The sequence below is a fragment of the Zootoca vivipara genome, chromosome 1 (genome assembly GCF_963506605.1).
Source record: "Zootoca vivipara chromosome 1, rZooViv1.1, whole genome shotgun sequence".
NCBI lineage: Eukaryota > Metazoa > Chordata > Lepidosauria > Squamata > Lacertidae > Zootoca > Zootoca vivipara.
Genome location: NC_083276.1, coordinates 30,268,409 through 30,291,426, shown reverse-complemented (window position 1 = coordinate 30,291,426; position 23,018 = coordinate 30,268,409). Strand labels below are relative to the sequence as shown.

The 23,018-nt window shown below is 44.1% G+C and overlaps 1 protein-coding gene and 4 non-coding genes across 5 annotated transcripts; 3 read left to right on the top strand and 2 right to left on the bottom strand.

The window, feature by feature from the left end:
- Positions 1 to 3,285: 3,285 nt before the first annotated feature.
- On the top strand, positions 3,286 to 3,449 carry LOC118075555 (U1 spliceosomal RNA). The gene has a single exon (XR_004691403.1). It is a non-coding gene; the product is annotated as a U1 spliceosomal RNA (small nuclear RNA).
- A 1,258-nt stretch (positions 3,450 to 4,707) lies between these two features.
- Positions 4,708 to 4,871, top strand: LOC118075567 (U1 spliceosomal RNA). Its single transcript, XR_004691407.1, has one exon. It is a non-coding gene; the product is annotated as a U1 spliceosomal RNA (small nuclear RNA).
- Positions 4,872 to 6,322: 1,451 nt separating this feature from the next.
- On the top strand, positions 6,323 to 6,486 carry LOC118075553 (U1 spliceosomal RNA). The gene has a single exon (XR_004691402.1). It is a non-coding gene; the product is annotated as a U1 spliceosomal RNA (small nuclear RNA).
- Positions 6,487 to 7,638: 1,152 nt separating this feature from the next.
- LOC118075551 (U1 spliceosomal RNA) lies at positions 7,639 to 7,802 on the bottom strand. Its single transcript, XR_004691401.1, has one exon. It is a non-coding gene; the product is annotated as a U1 spliceosomal RNA (small nuclear RNA).
- Positions 7,803 to 9,965: 2,163 nt separating this feature from the next.
- PROX2 (prospero homeobox 2) lies at positions 9,966 to 16,042 on the bottom strand. The gene is made up of 4 exons (XM_035097217.2): positions 14,580 to 16,042; positions 12,514 to 12,621; positions 10,617 to 10,811; positions 9,966 to 10,151 (listed from the first exon to the last, which is right to left on the bottom strand). The coding sequence occupies exons 1-4, from the start codon at positions 16,023 to 16,025 to the stop codon at positions 9,966 to 9,968; spliced, it is 1,935 nt and encodes a 644-aa protein (XP_034953108.1). The 5' UTR covers positions 16,026 to 16,042.
- Between the last annotated feature and the right edge of the window lie 6,976 nt (positions 16,043 to 23,018).

The following is a 23,018-nucleotide window of genomic DNA, read 5'->3' as shown; positions in this document are numbered from 1 at the left end:
AGACGAATTCGTTTTATGAAAAATTCGTCTAGCGAATCGCGGTTTCCCATAGGAATGCATTGAAATTCAATTAATGCGTTCCTATGGGCAAAAAAAATTCAATGCATTCCTATGGGATTCACTAGACGAATTTTTCATTATAAGAAAAGGCCCGTGGAACGAATTAAATTCATCTAGCGAGGCACCACTGTATTCTCAATTTATATTTTCAAAAAATAAATATATAGATTGTGCCTGTGGGGTACAAAGCCACAAAAAATATCATTACATAAAATGCAACTTCCAACTAAGGAAGGGGGTTTTGGACTCCCAAATCTGGAATTGTATCACCAGGCATACCTGCTGAGCAAGACTAATTGTTGGAGAGCAAGCAGGAATCCCAATTGGGCTACTCTCGAATATAGTTTCATTGAACCTCTTGTGGGGTGGACCAAACTCAGCTCCAACTCTAAGAAATATCGCATTAATCTGGAGATTATTAAAGCACCTATAAAAATTGGATTAACATAAATAAAAATAATAAGGATGACCCTTATCAGCATGAGAAATTAACATGGGCCAACCCAAAACAAAAAATTGAAAATCAAGTAATAATTTGGCAAAACTGGATGAAAAAAGGTGCTTTGACACTGAATCAATTAATTGATGAGAACTACAAATTTGTGGAATATAAGACTTTGCAAGTAAAGTACGGACTAACCAGTGAAACACATTGGCAATATATCCAATTGAAACATATGTTGGAAAAGCAGTTTGGCCCTGACGCTATAGCAGCATCGGAAAAACCCATGCAGTTACAAGATTTAATCTCTGCAGCAAAAACAAAAAATCCTACAGTTGTACTATATAAAACTTTACTTAACAGGAAGAAATACAATTTAGAATATGAAAGACAAAAATAGAGTAAAGAGCTAGGAGTACAGGTAACAAATGATATATGGGAGACAAGTATAAAATCAATAGATAAAGCCTCTGTGGATTTAAGACTTAGACTTATTCAACAGAAAATAGTATTTAGAGGCTGGACTCCAGCAATATTATATCACAAGAAAATAACAAGTGCAGATAATTGCTGGAGATGTGGGAGTAAAAATGGGAACTTAATACATATGCTGATTAACTGCCCAACGATCAGACCATTCTGGAGCAAGGTGAGGATATTTATAGCAAAAGTAATAAAAAGAAATTGTTAGTTAGGGGAACTGAATTTAATTCTAAATTACATTCCGGAAATGTTTTGATTCCACTGAGCATATGGATTGATAATATAGACAGATTAGCTGCATATGAAATAATTGCTTGTTGACACAAAATAAGAATGGATAAATATCAAGAAATTTGGAACGAATAAGTGACAAGGTGGATAACAGTGAGAAATAGAGGGGGGATAAACAAGGAATAGGCATAGGGATATTACTGTATCTAAATTCGTGTTGTCAATTTGTGTTATTGTTATGGTTTTTTGGTGTACGTGTCTTTTTAGTTTGGTGTTTGTACTGATTGGAATAAGTGAATATAATAATAATAATAATAATAATAATAATAATAATAATAATAATAATAATAATACATAGCAAACTGAGGTTCTCCCACCCCCCAAAAAAAGAGGCCTGCCCCGCACCTAACAAAAATCCTGCCTATGCCCATTCATACAACTAACAACAGGAGCAGTGCTGGAACTGTTGTAAAAGTTAGTTTACTTAGTATGGAAGTAGCAATACATCTGAACATTAATGTAGCCCTTTATTTAAAACATTTTTGCACCACCTTTCATCATATCAGATTTCAGTGGGGTTTACAATACAGCACAAAACAAATGACACAATAACATGAAAAAGGAAGTTAGAGCCACAAAACTTGCTGGATTAGATGGGGGGGCTGCCTCACCGCCCTACCAATTTGTTTTGATTCTGAAGAAAACTGAAACGATGCCACTGTAATATTAAAAAGGAAACTTCTTCTGTTCCACCACAGAGATAAATATTGGTTCCAGTCTTAAGGTCTAGTTACATGTACTGTACACATTGATATTACAAACAACAATAACAAGCAATGCAAATCTGTCTCGGGAAGAGAGAATTTAGAACATAGGTAACTGGTCTTTTATCAGATCTAACAGTAGGTTTGCAGGTACTGTGGCAGAATGTTTTCACAACACCTACCTGATCCTTTAAAAAAACACATATGGAGTGAACCTGGGACTTTCTGCATGCAAAGCATAGGTACTACCACTGACAAATTATCCATCCCCATAGAAAGGATAATGGAGGTATGGTAACCCAACTGCCTTTTCCCTGCCCCAATGCTTCCTCCTTTTGTTGTTGGCATCCAAAGGAATATAAAGGGAATCTTAAAAGGAGGGTTAGGACAGACCCAGAAAAAGTTTAAGTGAGGCCTGAGCAATATTGAATTCAAATCAGATGGCTGTGGATAAAGTTTAGCACACAATGGTTACACAAGGAACCCAGCTGTGTACACATACTTTTAAAGCACATTTTATGCTGCAGAGTGGGAAAAGGAAGCCACATAAGACAGCCTGGTGCCATTGCACAGGTTTCAGAGGCTTCCTACCCAGGGCTGCTGCTATCATTAAGCCAACTATGCCGTTGTCTAGGGTGCAGACTTCAAAGGGACTCAGGACTGACCTTTGAGGAGCACACTTATATACAATTAGTTGTACACTAAAACATTTTCTTTTACATTTGAGAAAGACAATAAAAGATAGTTGTATCACTTACTCTTCCAATTTAAAATAAATTGAGCAGTTTCAGGTTTTGTGTTTTTAATTATTATTATTATTTTGCTTTCTAAAACCGAAGTTAGCAATTTCTATTTCGGGGTGCAAGTAATTAAACTTGTCAAGGGCGCAAAATAGCCTGACACCAGCACTGTTCCCACCGAAGATTCACTCACTCATCCCCCCTCCCCCCAATCCTGCTCTTTCCTCTTAGCACCGCCTACTACACCCTGGCCACCCGCCGCCGCTTGCTTTCCCGAACTTCGAACTCTGGGCAGCAGATGGCGACGAGGAGACACGGAGGGGCGGAGTTTGAGAGCTGTATGCAGATGAAGCGCCACCGCGGAGCATTGTGGGGAGACGCGAACCGGGGCGCGGGGCGGGCATGGAAAGATCGGGGCTCCATCAGACTGGGCCGGTAGATGATGCCCGGCTGCGGGCGAGCATAGGGAGGCGGGGACAGAGCCCTTGGGCGGGCCTTGGTGCGCTCGCTATGCTCTGGAAGAGCGCGGGAGGACGGCGGCCCGGGTCCGGCCTGAGCAGAAAGCATACTTACCTGGCAGGGGAGACACCTTGATCATGAAGGAGGTTTTCCCAGGGTGAGGCTCATCCATTGCACTGCGGGTGTGCTGACCCCTGCGATTTCCCCAAATGCGGGAAACTCGACTGCATAATTTGTGGTAGTGGGGGACTGCGTTCGCGCTTTCCCCTGACAACTCATGTGCAAAAAATAGAATTCATGTATCTAAATCATTACTTCTTATACCGGCCTTAATTTTACGTAGTTTTCAACGTTGAGCTTTGTTGCAGTTCTTATTAAAAGCGAATAGCTCAGAGTACTGGCCGTACTTTGGTCAGTGAAGTTGCGTGCACATGAGTGCTAGTTGCTAGGAAACAAGAGCGCGGGACGTCTGTTTGCGAGCGCTGCACCAAGTACGTATTGGGTCTCACCCGCGTTTTCTTAGGGTCTAACATGAACAGATTGCATTTCCACAAGAAACTATGCGAAGTTGCCCTGGCTTTGTTAGCTTGTCCGGAGACAATGGCTTTGCAGTAGCGCCATCCTACGGCGTTCATGGAAAGCACAAGATTTCAGTGGAAATCCTGTATATTTTGAATATTTTTCAGGTAATAGCTGAAGGGGGTTTCTTTTGCATCTGGCTTTAATTTCCACTCTAGTTGTTCTCATAACGTTCTCACTGCCCACCGCACCCCAGGTTTCTTTTTAATGCCAAGCGAGGGCCCAAGGCATTCGGTCAGGTTCGTGAGGATCGTTTTCGCGGCAACTCTTCTGCCTCCGTTTTGCTCAGTAGCTTTTCATTGGGAAAGTGGCTCCGATCGCCTTCCCTGTGGTATTTTTGCTAAGTACTGTACAAGTTAGGTTAACAAAGTTTGTCCCGAACTGGATTCAGTAGCTGAAGGGTGGGGAATGAGAGGAGCACAGCAATAGAGGCGGACCAATTGGGCGGACAAATGTGAGTAATAACGCCTTAGGAATCACTGAAATCTATTTCTTCAACCTGGGGGGGGGGGGGGAGTGGATAACCAGCCCCGGCCTGTCTCTTGGGCTGTGTGTGCAGCCAAAGCGTGCCTGGTCCTTGCCCTTATAATGGCAGGCAAGGCGCCAAGGGCTCAACAGTACAAGGACTACTGTACAACCGAGGCGGCCGCTGGAAAGAGGCCGTTGGCCAGAGCAAGGCTTGGCAAGGAAGAGCGCGAGGAGGCGGAGGCGGAGCCACTCCTGCATGCAGATGAGACGACGACGCGGAGCATTATGGGGGAGCACGAAACGGGCTTCGCGGGGCTTCGAAGAGGTCAGGATTCCGTCAGACTGGGCCGGTGGATGATTGGCCGGGTGCGGGCGAGTGAAGGGAAGCAGGAATGGGGCCCTCGGGCGGGGCTTGGTCTGCTCGCTGTGCATTGAAGTGGTGCGGGAGGACGGCGGCCCGGGTCCGGCCTGAGCAGAAAGCATACTTACCTGGCAGGGGAGACACCTTGATCATGAAGGAGGTTTTCCCAGGGTGAGGCTCATCCATTGCACTGCGGGTGTGCTGACCCCTGCGATTTCCCCAAATGCGGGAAACTCGACTGCATGATTTGTGGTAGTGGGGGACTGCGTTCGCGCTTTCCCCTGATGACTCATGTACAAAAAACAGAATTAGTATGTCTTGCTTAATGCACACGAAAGCTCATACCAAAATAAAAACTTAGTTGGTCTTTAAGGTGCTACTGAAGGATTTTTTTTATTTAATTAAAATACTTATGCTCATTAAGATTCCGGCTTGTGTTTTGTTTAACATTTTAAGTTGTGTTTTGTCGTAGTTTGTGTGGAGAGAGTTCAGAACACCGGCGTTTAGTCAGCAGGAAAAACTTGTGTAATGAATGCCAGCTGCTAAAACAAAATAAAAAAAATTCCTTCCAGTAGCACCTTAGAGACCAACTAAGTTTGTCATAGGTATGAGCTTTCGTGTGCATGCACACTTCTTAAGATACACTGAAACAGAAGGAATCACGCCTTGCTCGTGGGCTATCCACGAAGTGGTTGGCTGTCGTGAGAAGAACGTTGCCCCTAGTGGACCTTGGGTGTCATCCCGAAGGGCTTTTTATCTAACGTTCTAATATTAACATGCGTGTTTTTCACAGGTCTCCGTACGAAGTTGTCCGGTCTTCATATGTGCTTCTCCAGAGACAACAGCTTTCCAGCAGCGCCATCCTATGGCGTTCATGGAACGAGCAAGAGCGCAGAGGAACTACTGTAGAAGACATTCAGTATTCAGCTAATAGAGGTTTCTTTTCCATGTAGCTGTCACTTTCTGATTATTTATTCTTAATGGATTTTCACCGTTTCCCCACGACCCGGTGGTTTATTTTTTAATCCTGAGGCTACCGGTCATGTTCGTGTGGATTGTCTTTTCTGTCACTCTTCTGCCTCTGCTTTGTCTAGAAGCTTCTCCTCGTGAGAGTGGCTCTAATTGCTTTCTCTGTGGTATTGTGTTAACTATAATAACTTTTAGGTTTTTAAAGTTTGTCCTGAGCAAAACTCTAGCATGGTAGGAGCAGAGCAAAAGAGGCCGGAAAAATGGTCTGGGAATGTGAGCGAATAATGAAATCAGTCCCGCCCTGTCTCCTGGGCTGTGTAGCCAAAGCGTGCCTGGTCATCGCACTTGCAAGCCGGGTGCTCGGCAGCGCGAGGACAAGGCAAACTAACAAACGCCGCTTAAACCAGCTTTTCTTCCTCCGGCGGCGCCCTAAACCTAGGCGGCCGCTGGAAATAAGTCAGCAGCTCCGCCCCCTCTTTGGCCGGAACGCGGCTTTGGAAGGGAAGAGCGCAAGAAGGCGGAGGCGGAGCGACTCCCGCATGCAGATGAAGCGCTGCCGCGGAGCATTGTGGGAAGACGCGAACCGGGGAGGGAGGCGGGCTTGGAGAGGTCCCGGCTCCGTCAGGCTGGGCCGGTAAATGATGCACACGGCTGCGGACGAGCGAAGGGAAGCTACGACAGAACCCTTGAGCGACTTTTGGTGTGCTCGCTATGCTCTGGAAGAGCGCGGGAGGACGGCGGCCCGGGTCCGGCCTGAGCAGAAAGCATACTTACCTGGCAGGGGAGACACCTTGATCATGAAGGAGGTTTTCCCAGGGTGAGGCTCATCCATTGCACTGCGGGTGTGCTGACCCCTGCGATTTCCCCAAATGCGGGAAACTCGACTGCATAATTTGTGGTAGTGGGGGACTGCGTTCGCGCTTTCCCCTGATAACTCATGTGCAAAAAACAGAAAAAGAGCATACTGATACGTTTATTGTAGTAGATTATGCTTTTAATACAGTTTAGTGTAAGGGGCATAATGGTGTTTGAAAAGCTATTGTTATATTAGGGCACCACTGCAACGAACAGGTGCAAGCATGGCCTCTTTTGACTTGTCGCTTAGGTTGATGCGGAGCAGTTAATGAGCACTCTTTGGGTTTTGGTCAATCAGCTACAACACCATCTAACAGTTACCTCATCCAGTCCACATTTTACTAGTTTCTCCACAACAATATCACAGGGGATTTTGTCAAAAGCGTTAAAGCAGTGTTCCCAATTGCTAATTACTGAGGACTCCCTATTTTTCAAAAGCCAAGCCACGGACTCACTACTTTTGAAAGTTTTGATAACTCTATGGCAGTTACCTCTGCAAAGAATTTTTTTTAACACAATGTGGGTTAAAGTAAAGGTAAAGGGACCCCTGACCATTAAGTTCAGCTGTGCCTAAGAAACAAAGGATTTTAGATTTACTAAAAAACAGACTGGGGCTGGGCGATACCTGGTTTTCAATGTCGTGATATAACAATTAAACATTGTGCTATTCCAATATATCATGATGTCTGAAATTTGGGGTTAGGCGTGAGGATGTGGGAAGGAGCAGCCGCAGAGATGGGGTGGGTGGGCGAGGAGAGGAAGCGGAGCCACCTCCACCGCATAGTTTGAGTGGGAGGGGATGGTGATGATGGGGGTTGCATCAAGCCACCATCAGTGGGGTAGCCAGCAAAGATGCATATCCACTGTGGCCGCTGCTGGTTTCCTGCTGAGAAAAGCTGCTCAGCCTCAGTGCCTTGAAGTGGCTGCCTTGCTCTCTCCCATATGAGGAGCGATAGAATGCTGTGTATTGCAAGGCCACTATATTGAATATATATCGATTTTGGCCAACATATTGAAAAAAAATATTGAAAAATCGCACAACGCTAAAACAGACTAATAAAAATTACCATGCAAAAGGAACAAAATAACTAGAACAAATTAAGACGGGGAAAGCACTTGGAGTCGGTCCGAAGCTAACGAGAAACACACACAGTTAGAAGTTCTAAAGTGTCCCCAGCTTCAGCCTATAAGCATGCTCTTTTTCTCTGTTTTTTGCACATGAGTTATCAGGGGAAAGCGCGAACGCAGTCCCCCACTACCACAAATTATGCAGTCGAGTTTCCCGCATTTGGGGAAATCGCAGGGGTCAGCACACCCGCAGTGCAATGGATGAGCCTCACCCTGGGAAAACCTCCTTCATGATCAAGGTGTCTCCCCTGCCAGGTAAGTATGCTTTCTGCTCAGGCCGGACCCGGGCCGCCGTCCTCCCGCGCTCTTCCAGAGCATAGCGAGCACACCAAAAGTCGCTCAAGGGTTCTGTCGTAGCTTCCCTTCGCTCGCCCGCAGCCGGGCATCATCTACCAGCCCAGCCTGACGGAGCCCCAACCTCTCCATATCCGCCTTGCGCCCCGGTTCGCGCCTCCCCACAATGCTCCGCGGCGACTATTTATCTGCATACAACTCGCAAACTCCGCCCCTCCGCCTGCTGCCTGGAGTTCGAGGTGGGCTCCGCAGCGCCTCACTCGCCGCTCATCTACGAAGGAAAGTTCGAGGAAAACTAAAAGTGGAAAGTGGCATGTTGCGCTGTTTCCCTATACCTGTGATTATGTTGTGTATTTGTAAATAAACTCAAATATTAACAAAATGCCCTAAGCCTCCAGTGGTCTCTCCTTCCAAAGGAAACCAATCTTGGGGTTATGTGCTGTCCCTCTCAATCGCCTTCTACACAGAGAAGTGGGAAGGAAGTAACAATATGCAGAGGGAGTAGCCATTTTTGCCTTACTGTAATATTCCCCTCAAAAAGTAGCAGAAAACTTCCCTTTTTACTTTACACGTCTGTAAATTCTTTCAGACATAGCTAACCAACTGGAGGAAACAGTGAATACAGCCTCATTGAGCACATCTCAGTCTGTTTCCACTTGACCAGGTTATCCATATAACTGGGGATTAAGGGAAACAAATTACTATAAGTGTCTATATTAATAATTTTATTATTTATATGTGACCCATTTTACTGGATTGCCTCAGTCTCTCTGGACGGAAACCAGAAGAATATATAAACACATGTCTGGCTAGAACATGGGAGAAAGAACTCCAGTGGACCATAATGTATTGGCTAAACTTTGCCAACTTTTTTAATGATAGAAGGACCTATCGCTGGAATTTGGAATGCTTAAGCATAAGATTTACTGTAATAACTGAGTGCAAGGTTAGTGCATTTTTTGCATTTTTTTTGTATTCCTTTTTATTTGTCCCTAATTTCACAACATCTCAGACAACCTCTTGCTTCTTCATAATAACATCCTGCTCATCCTGTTTATTTTATAATAAACTGGGCACCAAATCTATACAATGTAGGAATGCTAAACTGAAAACTATATAATGTCAGCAAAACCTAAGGCATAGAACTGGATACTTCAAATGGGCTTAAAGTATGCTTACTGCAACTTCCAGAGAAACTGAGGAAGAGTGCTCAAAATTATTCCATCTGACAACACCAAGGGGCACATTAGAAATACACAGAAGAGAAAAAATAACAAGCTGCATTTGAATATAAGAAAAGCAGTGCCAAGTTACTTAAGGGTTGCAGTCCTATCTATACAGTACTTAATCATAGCAAAGCTCCATTGAATACAATGGAACTTACCGGTACCTCTGAGTAAACATGCATAACGCTGTGGGCTGCTCACAGGCAAAACTGAAGTTCTTGTGAAGGTTTACAGAAGCTTTTACGATAGTTTATTTACAGGCACACAGTTTTGGGTTTGGAGCTTTAGCAAAATGGGGGGTTGAGACTACAGTAGTCAAATAACAAACATAAGAGGATACAGTTGGGCTTGTGGAAAGCTTGGCTTTTCGTGTAGGGGGCTTGGCAAGGTTTACATCAAGGGGAACTAACCTGTGACATCCAGACATTGCTTGGCTACAGCTCCCAGCATCCCTTCTTACTGACCATGCTGGCTGGAGCCAGCGGACGTTGGGTCCCTTGGCAGAACAGTTGTGTATAAATATGATAAATAAAAACCTAGAGGTCTCCAGGTTTAGCGAACCCTGGATTAAATTCATCAGCCTAGTGTGGTCCAGAATGATGTTTTGGACTACAGCTTCCCTCAGCCCCAGCGAACACTGACATAATGAGAGTAACACAGTATGTAGAACTGACAATGGACATAGTAGCCATTTAGGAATACAGTACTGTACCAGCAGATGGAAAGGAGGAGGTTCCCCACCACAGAATAGTGCCTTTCATATACTTTACTCCACAAAGGAATCAGCCTATTGATGGTACTATACGCTCTTTACGAAGTCCAATCTCGCTGACATTGGCCAGCCTCTTCTTCAAGGGGTAGTTTTGTTTTATAGTCGCATGTACCAGTTGGCATGATAACTGCACATTAACCTTGGTTAAGCTCTTTGGGGCAAGTGGAGGATTTAAATGCATCTGGTATTTCACTATCTAGTTTGGAAATTATTTTGTAAATCGGCTTTTTCCAGGACGGCTCCAAATCCTTCCCTGCCCTGACAGCACTAAAGAACTCCTGAAGGGTCAGACTAGCAACATCCAGGAAGCCATCAGGAACCTACAGACAGAGAAGAAAGTAAGTTAGGACTATGTAGCAGCCACTGGTCAATTTGACATCTGCATAGGGTGGACTGATCTTCATCAAAGTGGATGTCTCGAATATCCTAAGTTTGTTTAATTATATTAAAACACTAATTGAGGAGAGGGGAATAAAGAACATTGTTGTGCACTAGCTTGAAAAAAAAGTTGATCTGTGTGTACAGACAGATGCACACACTGCCACATTAGATGACACAATTGTACGAAGGCATATAAAATTGCCACCTGCAATGTACAAAAGCATATTTGGGGGGGGGGACCCAGTTTGCTTCGAAGACAACATTTCTACACAGCCTAAAGTGTTCTGTTTCACTGTTTATGCCCTTATGTTGCAGGGAGTTATCTTGTTCTGGTAAAAAGGGCATTTTCTCAGAAAAAATGCCACAACAGGCAAAATAAAACCATGTGGCAAGTGTAACCTCACCTCAAAATCATTCCCTTTGTTGTAGTGCACATTGAGGATCCGGAAGAGCTCCGAGTCCCTGGTAACAATGAGGTCGCTGGGATCTGTGACGTCCTCCAAGATGGCTTGCCTGGCAAACTTTTCCATCTGGATGTAATAAAATTCACGGAAGTTGCTAAACCACTTGATGAGCTGGGAGGTGATGCAGCGGGTGAACTATGGAAAGAGCATGTAACATGGTATTCTTGGATACAGTATATACATCCTAACAAGCACCTTCCACCTGTGTGGATGGGAAATATTGAGACAGATTTTGGAAGGCAAAACATTGAAAACACCCATGGGTGAAGGAGCATGAACACAGGAGCAGAAACAATGAGTCATGGGCATATGACTCCCCTAATGCAGACCACTTGTCTTCTTAATTAGCAGGTTCCACCTTGTCCCTTCCTTTTGGAGCAGAAGTCACTTTAAAATAAAGGGACATGGGGAAGAAGCTCCCAGATAGATTGTGTGGCTGATGTGATCCTCTAGATTTTTCTACGCTATATCTGTCTCCCATCATCCCTGATATGCTGGCTGAGGTTGGAGTTCAACAAAACCTGGAGAGGCCTATGTTAGCAACCCTTGAACTAAAAGAATAATTCAGAGAGAAACATGTCCTTTGCTAATCAAGACGCACTTTCAAGCAACCATATTAGTAGGTCTTGCCCACAAAGATAAGCTCTGCCAGATTTTTACTGGGAATATATGCATTATGAAGGGACCCAGGTGGCGCTGTGGGTTAAACCACTGAGCCTAGGGCTTGCTGATCAGAAGGTCAGCGGTTTGAATCCCTGTGACGGGGTGAGCTCCTGTTGCTTGGTCCCAGCTCCTGCCAACCTAGCAGTTCGAAAGCACATAAAAATGCAAGTAGATAAATAGGAACCGCTACAGCAGGAAGGTAAACGTTTCCATGTGCTGCTCTGGTTTGCCAGAAGCAGCTTAGTCATGCTGGCCACATGACCTGGAAGCTGTACGCCGGCTCCCTCAGCCAATAATGCAAGATGAGCGCGCAACCCCAGAGTCGGTCACGACTGGACCTAATGGTCAGGGGTCCCTTTACCTTTTTATATGCATTATATCAAACACCAGGTCAAACCTCTGTTTTAATTCCTCCTTCAACTTATTGTGGAAAGCAATGCCTCTATAAGTCTATAGCACCAATGGGCCATCCATCCCACCCACCCACCCCGGCCATCCATTGTGAATAAGCATAATAATGTTGCTACTCTGTAAACTGTCACTAGGGACCACCAAAGCTCCACCACTCATCTCTGAAGAAGCCTTGCACTTCATTCATGAGAAAAGTCAGGGAAATTCTGAACTGTTTTGTGGTATGCTCTGATTCCAGCCTGACAGCCACAACCATACAGAGGATGTACTGATCCAATCCAATGTATTATTTTAATCATTTACATTCCTCCTTTCTCCGTCAAAGTTGAACCTAATATAGCTCACCAATAAAAAAAACCAACCCCAGAATGAAACATTTTATCCAAATGAGAGGCTGGGGACTAGGCAGACAGGCAGAAGTGGTACAGTCTAAAATTATTATTCATTTTGTAATTATTAAATTTGTATACAGCCCTTCATCCATACAGCCTTCATCCCAGGCTCCTTCACAACATAAAAATAAAATATAAAAACACAAATACATAATAAAAACAACAAACAAACAAACAACCCCTCACCCACCCCTCAATTACAATTTTTTTGTACACACTGGTATGCACATTTGCTAGCTGGTACTTCTTTCTTGCAATACCTTTCTCCCTCTTTCAGTTTCTTGGAACAATGCATAACCTGATATGTAATAAATTAACACCTGCACATATTTTTACATTTCTTTGGAATACAAGAAGCCAAATACTTTTACCTGGACATCTAGGAAGTAGGTTTTCAGCAGAGAAGATGTGGGATAGCGAGAGAAAAAGAACATCAGCTTAGCCTTTTTCAGATGGCCAGGGGTCAAAGCTTCCTGGATGTAATTCGGAGTCAAGGAAAAAGTTGCTTGCTGTTCCCAGTCCCCCTAGCTAACATTAGTTGGGGCTGTGTAACACTCTACTGAACAATTGCTGAACAATGTTTAAGGGCTGCCAACTCCTGATGCAGAGTTAGGGCTGGCAAATGCTGTTTCTCGTCATTATACAGTATAGCAGCGGTTCCATGTCTATTAATTGCAGGAATCAACTTGTCACAGCAAGAGGAAGGGGAGGAAGCTGAGCAGTCAAGTTATTGAGTGCAGTTTCTATCGTCCCTGTTAGTTTTCTCCATGATAAAAGCTATTACAATGCAGGATCTCACACTAGGTCAGGAGTTGTTCTTCAGGAGTGGTATCTGACCTAGTGTGAGATCCTGCATTGTACCAGTCACTTGTTCAACTTGGCATTTATTTTTCTGGAAATCTCTCTTGTTCTATAGGCACATGTAGTGCAGTTAAGCTTCCCAGATCCAGATCCTAAAAGAACCAATCCTAAAAGGAAGGCAGAATTTGTTTAGGTGTGTCTTTACTACTTGCAATGGTGAGGGAAGCTTCACCTACGGTAAGATAATTTTTCCTTCTGCACAGCTCTTAAAGGTGTGATAGCTCTCAAATGTTTGGGCATGATGCGAGCCCTTAACACAATGTTGAATCTTGAACAGTTCAGATGCTGAGGTCCGGCTTTATGGGCCGCTAATCTGACAGAGAATGTTTAAGAGAGACAGTGCCTTAACAGTGGTACCTCGGTTTACAAACACAATTGGTCCCGGAAGTCTGTACTTAACCTGAAGTGAACTTTCCCATTGAAAGTAATGGAAAGTGGATTAATCCGTTCCAGACGGTCCGTGGAGTACTTAAACTGAAGCATACTTAACCTGAAGCGAACTTTCCCATTGGAAGTAATGGAAAGTGGATTAATCTGTTCCAGACAGGTCCGCAGAGTACTTAAACTGAAAATACTCAAACCGGGGCGTACTTAAACCGAGGTATGACTGTACTAAGGAGGACTAGGTAGAGACAGATGAGCTGCAAAGCCCATTTTTTAGCCTAGCCTATTGTTACATTGCTGTTGCTAAGAGATTAAAAAACCAAGTTGAAATATATGGTACTTACATATAAACTAAGGACATTAACAAACCAAGATACAATTAAATTAACAAAATCTCTTCATGAGTCTTTGCAGCAGAAAAGAGAAATCTAGCAACTATTTTTGCTATTATTTTGTTCACGTCAGCCAATAAATAGGTCCTTCCTGGGTATTTTAGCAGGGTGGGAGTAAATAATCTATTTTGGTCATCTCTATAAAAGTTACGTGCAAAACCCCTCCTGTGTTAATGTTTCTATTGCTCCATTCCTACAAGGGCAGAGCCATTTGATGAATGAGACAAACTTTTACTTACTTCTGATTAAGTTCTATAAATTTATCCAGAACATAAAGTAGCGGAGTTGTCCCGCTTCTTCATGTAATGAGGGAAACCTGTAAGATTCTGGTTACAGAATGTCAAAATACGTTATTTGCTGTTCAAATATCCTAGCTCAATGCAATGTGAAATGCTACAGTCAAGTGTATGTAAAACAAAAATCCCATTGGGGTCACTTGGTTAGAAACTGCTTTTGGAGGATGTATTTTGAAGTGGGGTGATGAATGCATAACCTGTTTTCCCCTGCTGCAATACCCCTGATGCTGCTTTCTCTCCTGAAATAAAATACTTTTAACTGGATGTCTGAATCTCAGTAAGGATGGTGCCAGTATTAGTGTGTGTGGGGGGGGAACATATAATAGTTAGAAGTAATATGCACTGGAAGGTTGGTGAATTTTCCTGAGGATTAAAAAAAAACACAACCCAATGGAAACGGTGAAAAAATAGTTAGAAACTGAGAGAAGCTGCAATGAACAGATTTGCCTACCACTAACAGCCACTCACAGCTGACACAAGATGCTGGTGATATAGGAAGGATATATGTGTTGAAGGGAAATACATTCCGTCCATCATAGCTTGCATTTCAGCCAACTCTGCATTTGAAGCTGGAAGAGAGGCCAAACTTTCAGCAGATTTACATGGTGTTGGACATGGTTGGTGTCTCATGACAGATGACTTCAGTTTGATTGGTCGCCATGGCCCATCTAAGCAATCTGGAGAAGGGACCATTTTTGGAGAGGGGCTGCCCCAATGGCTATTCTGACCACATAGTAGCATTTGGCGAAAAATACCATTTCCTTGAACTTCAGAGGTCATGACCAAGGGATAATTCACGGGTGGTACTTGGCCGGGTTTTCTCTCCATTTTTGAGCAGATGGGATAAGAAGAAGGGAAAGCTGGAGGTTTTTCTGTGGCTACTGACATGGTGCCTTTATGGGAAGAAATCTTAGGAAGCCATTTTCTGGGTGCACTTGCTGCAGCACCTGTAAATTCTCTCCCAGTAGAGGACACTGTTACTGTGGGACTACTTGGCAGATGGGGCTGAGGGTCTGGTGATTCAGGCAATACTTGCTTCAAAACAGAGTCCACAGCCTGTGTCACCACCTGTATTAACTCATGTTTCAATATCTCTGAAAGAGCTCTGTCTTCTGAAGCCAGACTATGCGAATCTGCTGTTCTAGTTCCTTTCTCTGAGCATTCAGATCCTCTCGTCTTGGGGATGCTTCCACAAAAACGATCTCTGCAATGGCCACTTGAAACACCTTGACTATGCAAGCTTTGTCCGAACTTGTCCTTCAGCAAATCCAAAGTCTTCTCCATTCTTCCTTGGCTTGGACTGGAACCATTCAGCTCATAAGGCAGAGCAAACCACTCTTGTAGTTGTTTCAGCTGCTGCTGCAAAACGTGGAGTTGCTTTTTCACCTGGAGGCATTCTTCCACCTGGATACCATTTTGGCCAGCTCTTGCCAGAGAAATCTTGTGCAGACTTTGCTGCTGCTGAGGAACTCTCTGCTTTCTCTTGTTCTCTCTATAGCTCCCCTTTACTTTCTCTAAATGGTGTTGCTCTCTTTCCACTTGGATACCAGGCACTGTAGGGTTTGGTGTCAGGCTCATTCCCCGGATAATATGTTCCACCCTGGCCCTCTTAGCTTGCAGGTGTTCATTATGGAACTGACTAGAGTTAATCAAGCCACAGTCAGGACTCGGGGAGGAGATGTCCCTTGAAGATGTGCCATTCCCAGCACTTTGGAACAGCAGTTCAGTTTTCTGTGAGGGAGGGAGAAGAAAGCTAGGATCCAGCTCACAGTTAGGTTCTGGCTGGCTGAGGAGATGTGATATTATGGATGCATAGTAAGAAGCAGGAGAAAAGAAACAGTCTCTTTCAACACAAGTGTCTCCCTTCTGTCCACCAGCATGTCCAGAAGTAGGTCTGTAATCATAATGATCAGCAATAGGATTCCCATTCATATCTTTCTCCTTTGACATGCAGGGTTAGTATCCAACAAAACAGTAGGAATTATTTAGGTGAGGAGATTGTAATGCAGGCACAACTTATGAATGCGACACAATAGGTGATGACTTTTCTTTTTTAAAAAAAATTGGACAGCCAGAAATCTGGAGGAGCAAAAGAAAGGAAGGAAGATAATATATACTATCTAGTATTTTATAAAAATCACAAGCCTTCCATATGTACGGAAATGATTCTTTCCTTTATTCATCTTGTATCTCTGTTCAAATACTACAGTCTGTCTAGGAAAAACAAAAAATAGAGCTGGAAGAGTTGGAAAATTTTACACCCAGCCCCAAAGTAGTATATCATATATTCTAAGAAGCATCCCCCCAGAGATTCTACAACATTCCCATTAGCCTATGGCACTGCTAAACTGTTCTTATAATGAGTAAGAATTTCTGAACATTTAACTGAAATCCACCCTCCTATCTAATCTCAGCATTCTTTCTGGCATTCTTTTGCACCTTATATGCCTATTTTGGCTACAGTGAATATGCCAATGTTGACTGAATTACAGGAGTCAGATGTACATCAGGGTAGGTCATTTATGGATTGAACATTTGTGCCAATGCAAGCATGCTCACCAGTTGTGATCATGTTATATCTAAAGTTACTATCTGCATCCTTATAATCTGTTCCATAAATCTCTAAAGAAATAATGTAAAAACACAGCTACAGTACAGTGAGAAATTATTTCCATCAGCTGCCACAGGTACTTAACCAAACAGCCAAACCTCTCACTCCACACTGAAGACATTGAACAGTCTTGAGAACAATATCTCAAGATATTGAAAGAATCTGATGCCCTTTCCAAAACAACCTTTCTCAAAAGGTTTTCTTAAGAGGAATCCTGACAAATTCATCATGACTCAGTCCTGAATTCGCACCCAAATTTCTCTGAGACACGCACCAAATGTCTGGGTACTTCATCAAACTTTCTTAAGATCTCTGCAAATAGTATTGACACTTCTTAAATCCTTCTCAGCAATCAGACGCTACCCAAATAATCAAAGTTGCTTTTTCATACCCTCAAACTGCAATTGGAAAGATTTTTAAAGGAGATACTAAAAGAAAAAGCATAATAAAAATGTATTGTTAGAGATATTTTAAAAACAAGTTGCTTTTACAGTCTTTCTAACTAAAATCTGCAAAGTTAAACCTTATTGGGGGGAGAACCCCACAAAATCTCTCCACACAGAGATTGTGTAGCATTGACCACTTACCTTGGCTGGCAAAGGTATATGGAATGCTACTCTGTACTTTTACAGCATCTGCAGACCCGTTTGCTGAGAAAGTGGGCACTGAATCACTGGTGCTGTCATTAAAGATCCCTCTTAACTGCAGCACCAGTCACAGGGGTGTGAGGAAGGCCAACAGCAGCCAACCAGCTTGAGGAAGCCTATGAATATGTAAAACAGAAATGCAACCATCAGGTGCAGTTCACATGTGGGATTTAACATTTACACTATGGTTGGTCCCAGACAACCTGTTTATTCAGTATTCATTTTGATTTGTTTGCAGGGAGATTAGATGGCAGCTATTTATTGAGCATTCTTTCTTATTTGTTTGTGTGGAGGTTAGTTCAAGCAAGAGTTAGCCTACACCTACACCATTGCAAAAAGCCAAATTTAGGGGACATGGGTTTGTTGCGGAAGAGCTCCAATAGCACAACCTACATTTGATGGTATGTGAATGAATCCCACCTCAAAGAGTCATTTGAACAATAATTGCTCTTTCAAACAAAAAATGGAAGTTACTCTCAAGTACTGTCAGCCAAATGAGGACTTGGCTGACCAATTGATCAGTGCTGATTCTCAATAATTTCTGAAACCACCTTCTTAGCTTTAAATAAAATTAAAAGATACAAAAAAGGATCAAAAAATAAATAAATCCTTAATTCACAGTAAGATGGCAGGTGAGGCAGAGCCTCAAACAGCTTTGCTGCCCTCTACCAATGGAGTTCCCCTCTCTGCCCACCAAATGTGTGGGTGGGTGTGGAAAATCCCGAAAGGTTTTTGTTTGCCCCCCACTTTCTGCCTTAGGTGGCGTGAGTAAGCGATGGGACTGAGGATACAGCGGTGCCTACACTGCTCTTCTTCAAACCTCACCACTTCCCAACAGGGGTTTGTATTGCTCTACCTTGCAGGGGGGCCCATAAACTTTGCCACTTTGGCTAGGTGAGTTGCACTGCTGGCCTGCCACTAGGCAGAGGTGGGGCATTCACTTCAGGTGGCAAGTGTGGGGCGGCAGCACCCGGCCATTCCTCCTGAGCTTCTCTCTGCTGGACAGGGGCGTAGCCAGGATCAAAACTAGGGGGGGGGCAAGCCATGGTCGTTCAGGGGCGGGGCCAAGGCACGGGAGGGGAGGGGCCACAAAGTGGGAATGTGGGCGGGGCTACAGGGCCAGTAGGCCCACTGATATTGTGGCGGCGGCGGCAGCGGCCACCTTGTGCTTCTGGGGCTGGCAGCGTTGGCAGCTACCCTGCTTGGCTGGAGAGGATGGGAGGGTCGGGCAGGCGAGAGGGGGTGGCAGCGCGGGCGAGGGCGAGGCAAGGCACGGCCGCAGCCACGACGGCTCCAAGGCGTTGCTGCATATCAGCATAATATTTCAACCATGTCATGGGTTCAAGCCCCACCTTAGGAAAAAATTCCTGCATTGCAGGGGGTTGGACTAGATGACCCTTGTGGTCCCTTCCGACTACAATTCTATGATTCTATTGATATATTACCATAGCATATGCATCATTCTGCTTTCTTGAATTGTCCTACTCCTAGGCATAGCAGCCAACTCCTAGAGGCCTAGGTGCCTCCCCCCCAATTACTGGTAAATACCATATTTGAAAGAGTCACCCCCCATGTTGATGGGCTTTCTATGTGGGGCTTATCTGCCCCCCCCCCCAGTATTTTATTAAGGATGGAAGAGGGAGGGAAGGAAGGAAGAAATAGAGAAAGGGATAACTCATATTTACGGGTGTCTCTGGGTGACGCTGTGATGCTGGAACTCTGCAGCAAGAGGACAGGAGGGTCGGGCAGGCGAGAGAGGGTGGCAGGGCGGGCGAGGGCGAGGCAAGGCATGGCCGCAGTCACGACAGCTCCAAGGCATTGCTGCATATCAGCATAATATTTCAACCATATCTTGGGTTCAAGCCCCACCTTAGGAAAAAATTCCTGAATTGCAGGGGGTTGGACTAGATGACCCTTGTGATCCCTTCCGACTACAATTCTATGATTCTATTGATATATTACCATAGCATATGCATCATTCTGCTTTCTTGAATTGTCCTACTCCTAGGCATAGCAGCCAACTCTCCCCTCTCCCCCCCCAATTACTGGTAAATACCGTATTTGAAAGAGTCATCCCCCCATGTTGATGGGCTTTCTATGTGGGGCTTATCTGTCCCCCCCCCCCCCAGTATTTTATTAAGGATGGAAGAGGGAGGGAAGGAAGGAAGAAATAGAGAGAGGGATAACTCATATTTTTGGGTGCCTCTGGGTGACGCTGTGATGCTGGAACTCTGCAGCAAGAGGAGTCTTGTAAGCAGCTTTCTCTCTGCTTGATTTACAGCAGGCACGTCCAACAGGTAGATTGTGATCTACCAGTAGATCACTGGATGTCTGTGGTAGATCACTGGTAGGTCACTGGCACCCCTAAAACAAGCTCACCCAAAATTTTCCTCCTCCCTAAAAAAAGTTGAACTATGACCTGAAGCCCTAAACAAAAATGGGCCTCCCTCCCTCCTAAAAGAAGCTCAACAAGTTTGACCTAAACCCCAAAAAACAGGGCTTCCCTTCCTAGAATCATAGAATCATAGAGTTGGAAGAGACCACAAGGGCCATCCAGTCCAACCCTCTGCCAAGCAGGAAACACCATCAAAGCATTCCTGACAGATGGCTGTCAAGCCTCTGCTTAAAGACCTCCAAAGAAGGAGACTCCACCACACTCCTTGGCAGCAAATTCCACTGCCGAACAGCTCTTACTGTCAGGAAGTTCTTCCTAATGTTTAGGTGGAATTTTCTTTCTTGTAGTTTGAATCCGTTGCTCCGTGTCCGCTTCTCTGGAGCAGCAGAAAACAACCTTTCTCCCTCCTCTATATGACATCCTTTTATATATTTGAACATGGCTATCATATCACCCCTTAACCTTCTCTTCTCCAGGCTAAACATACCCAGCTCCCTAAGCCGTTCCTCATAAGGCATCATTTCCAGGCCTTTGACCATTTTCGTTGCCCTCTTCTGGACACGTTCCAGCTTGTCAGTATCCTTCTTGAACTGTGGTGCCCAGAACTGGACACAATACTCCAGGTGAGGTCTGACCAGAGCAGAATACAGTGGTACTATTACTTCCCTTGATCTAGATGCTATACTCCTATTGATGCAGCCCAGAATTGCATTGGCTTTTTTAGCTGCTGCATCACACTGCTGACTCATGTCAAGTTTGTGGTCAACCAAAACTCCTAGATCCTTTTCACATGTACTGCTCTCAAGCCAGGTGTCTCCCATCCTGTATCTGTGCCTTTCATTTTTTTTGCCCAAGTGTAGTACTTTACATTTCTCCTTGTTAAAATTCATCTTGTTTGCTTTGGCCCAGTTGTCTAATCTGTTAAGGTCATTCTGAAGTGTGATCCTGTCCTCTGGGGTGTTAGCCACCCCTCCCAACTTGGTGTCATCTGCAAACTTGCTCAGGATTCCCTCAAGCCCATCATCCAAGTCATTGATAAAGATGTTGAACAAGACTGGGCCCAAGACAGAACCCTGTGGCACCCCACTAGTCACTACTCTCCAGGATGAGGAGGAGCCATTGATGAGCACCCTTTGGGTTCGGTCAGTAAGCCAGCTACAAATCCACTGAATGGTAGCATTGTCTAGCCCACATTTTACCAGCTTCTTTACAAGAATATCATGGGGCACCTTGTCAAAGGCCTTGCTGAAATCAAGATAGGCTACATCCACAGCGTTCCCTTCATCTACCAGGCTTGTAATTCTGTCAAAAAATGAGATCAGATTAGTCTGACATGACTTATTTTTCAGGAACCCATGCTGACTTTTAGTGATCACAGAGTTTCTTTCTAGGTGCTCACAGACTGTTTGCTTAATGATCTGCTCTAGAATCTTTCCTGGTATTGATGTCAGGCTGACTGGGCGGTAATTGTTTGGGTCCTCTCTTTTCCCCTTTTTGAAAATAGGGACAACATTCGCCCTCCTCCAGTCTGCTGGAACTTCGCCTGTTCTCCAGGAATTTTCAAAGATTATTGCCAGTGGTTCTGAAATCACCTCTGCCAGTTCTTTTAATACTCTTGGATGTAGTTCATCTGGCCCTGGAGACTTGAATACATCTAAACTAGCCAAGTATTCTTGTACTACCTCCTTACTTATTCTGGGCTGTGTTTCCCCTGCTGAATCATCTGCTCCATATTCTTCAGGTCGGGCGTTGTTTTCTTTCTTGGAGAAGACTGAGGCAAAGAAGGCATTGAGGAGTTCTGCCCTTTCTCTGTCCCCTGTTTGCATTTCACCATCTTCTCCTCTGAGTGACCCCACTGTTTCCTTGTTTTTCCTTTTGCTACGGACATACCCATAAAAGCCCTTTTTGTTGCTTTTAACCTCTCTGGCGAGCCTGAGTTCATTCTGTGCTTTAGCTTTTCTGACTTTGTCTCTACACGTGCTGGCTATATGTTTGAATTCCTCTCTGGAGATTTCCCCCCTTTTCCATTTTTTGTACATATCCCTTTTAAATCTTAACTCAGTCAAAAGTTCTTTAGATAGCCAGCCTGGCTTCTTTAGGCACCTTCCATGTTTCCGTCTCATTGGTATTGCCTGAAGTTGTGCTTTTAATATCTCCCTTTTAACAAACTCCCAACCATCATGAACTCCCTTCCCTTTTAGTATTACTGTCCATGGGATTTCACCCAGCGTTTCCCTAAGTTTTCTGAAGTCGGCTTTCTTAAAGTCTAGAATTTGGACCTTAGTATGCTTGGTTGCTCCTTTCCGCTGGATAATAAACTCCAGAAGAGCATGGTCACTCCCACCTAATGATCCTGCCACTTCTACCCCACTAACCAAGTCATCACTATTGGTTAGGACCAGATCTAAAATGGCTGATCCTCTTGTTGCTTCTCCCACTTTCTGGACAATGAAGTTGTCTGCAAGGCCAGTGAGGAATCTGTTCGACCTTATGCTCTTGGCTGAGTTTGACATCCAACAAATATCAGGATAGTTGAAATCCCCCATTACTACTATCTCACTTCCTTTGGAATGCTTGGCCATCTGTTCCAGGAAGGCATCATCTGTGTCCTCAGTTTGGCTTGGGGATCTATAGTAAACTCCCACAATGAGATCACTGTTGTTTTTCTCTCCCTTAATTTTGACCCAGATACTCTCAATTTGGCTTTGAAGTTTTAAATCCTGGATCTCTTCACAGGTATACATATCCCTAACATATAAAGCTACTCCTCCTCCTTTCCTGTTTGGTCTATTTCTCTTAAATAGATTGTATCCCTCTATTACTACATTCCAGTCATGAGACTCATCCCACCAGGTTTCAGTGATGCCTATTATGTCATATTTAGTTTGCTGTACCAAGAGCTCAAGTTCATCTTGTTTATTTCCCATGCTCTGTGCATTAGTATACAGACATTGAAGACCGTTGATCATTCCCCCATGTCTCTTATTTAAGGATATTTTCGTCCCACCACTAGGTCTGCATGCTGCTTGCTCCATTTGGTCCTTGACATTTGGATGATCATCTTCAGCATTTGATAGACTCCTACCTTCAGGACCACTGTCTCCCTCCCCCACATAAGTCAGTTTAAAGCCCTCCTGATGAGGTTTTTGAGTTTTGTGGCAAAAACATTCCTCCCAACTTTTGTGAGGTGCAGTCCATCACTTGCCAGAAGTCCATCTTCAAGAAACTGCAGACCGTGATCTAGGAATCCAAACTCAACAGCTTTGACCTTTTGAGTTTAAAAAAACTCA

Bases quoted from the DNA above. Each gene is read 5' to 3' on its own strand.
- PROX2 (XM_035097217.2), bottom strand. From the start codon at position 16,025: ATGTCAAAGGAGAAAGATATGAATGGGAATCCTATTGCTGATCATTAT. The intron at 12,622-14,579 runs ATATCCTTCCTA...ACTCCGAATTAC, and splicing joins TGTATTTCCCTTCAACACAT to ATCCAGGAAGCTTTGACCCC. The intron at 10,812-12,513 runs GTAAAAGTATTT...CTCTTTCCATAG, and splicing joins CCTACTTCCTAGATGTCCAG to TTCACCCGCTGCATCACCTC.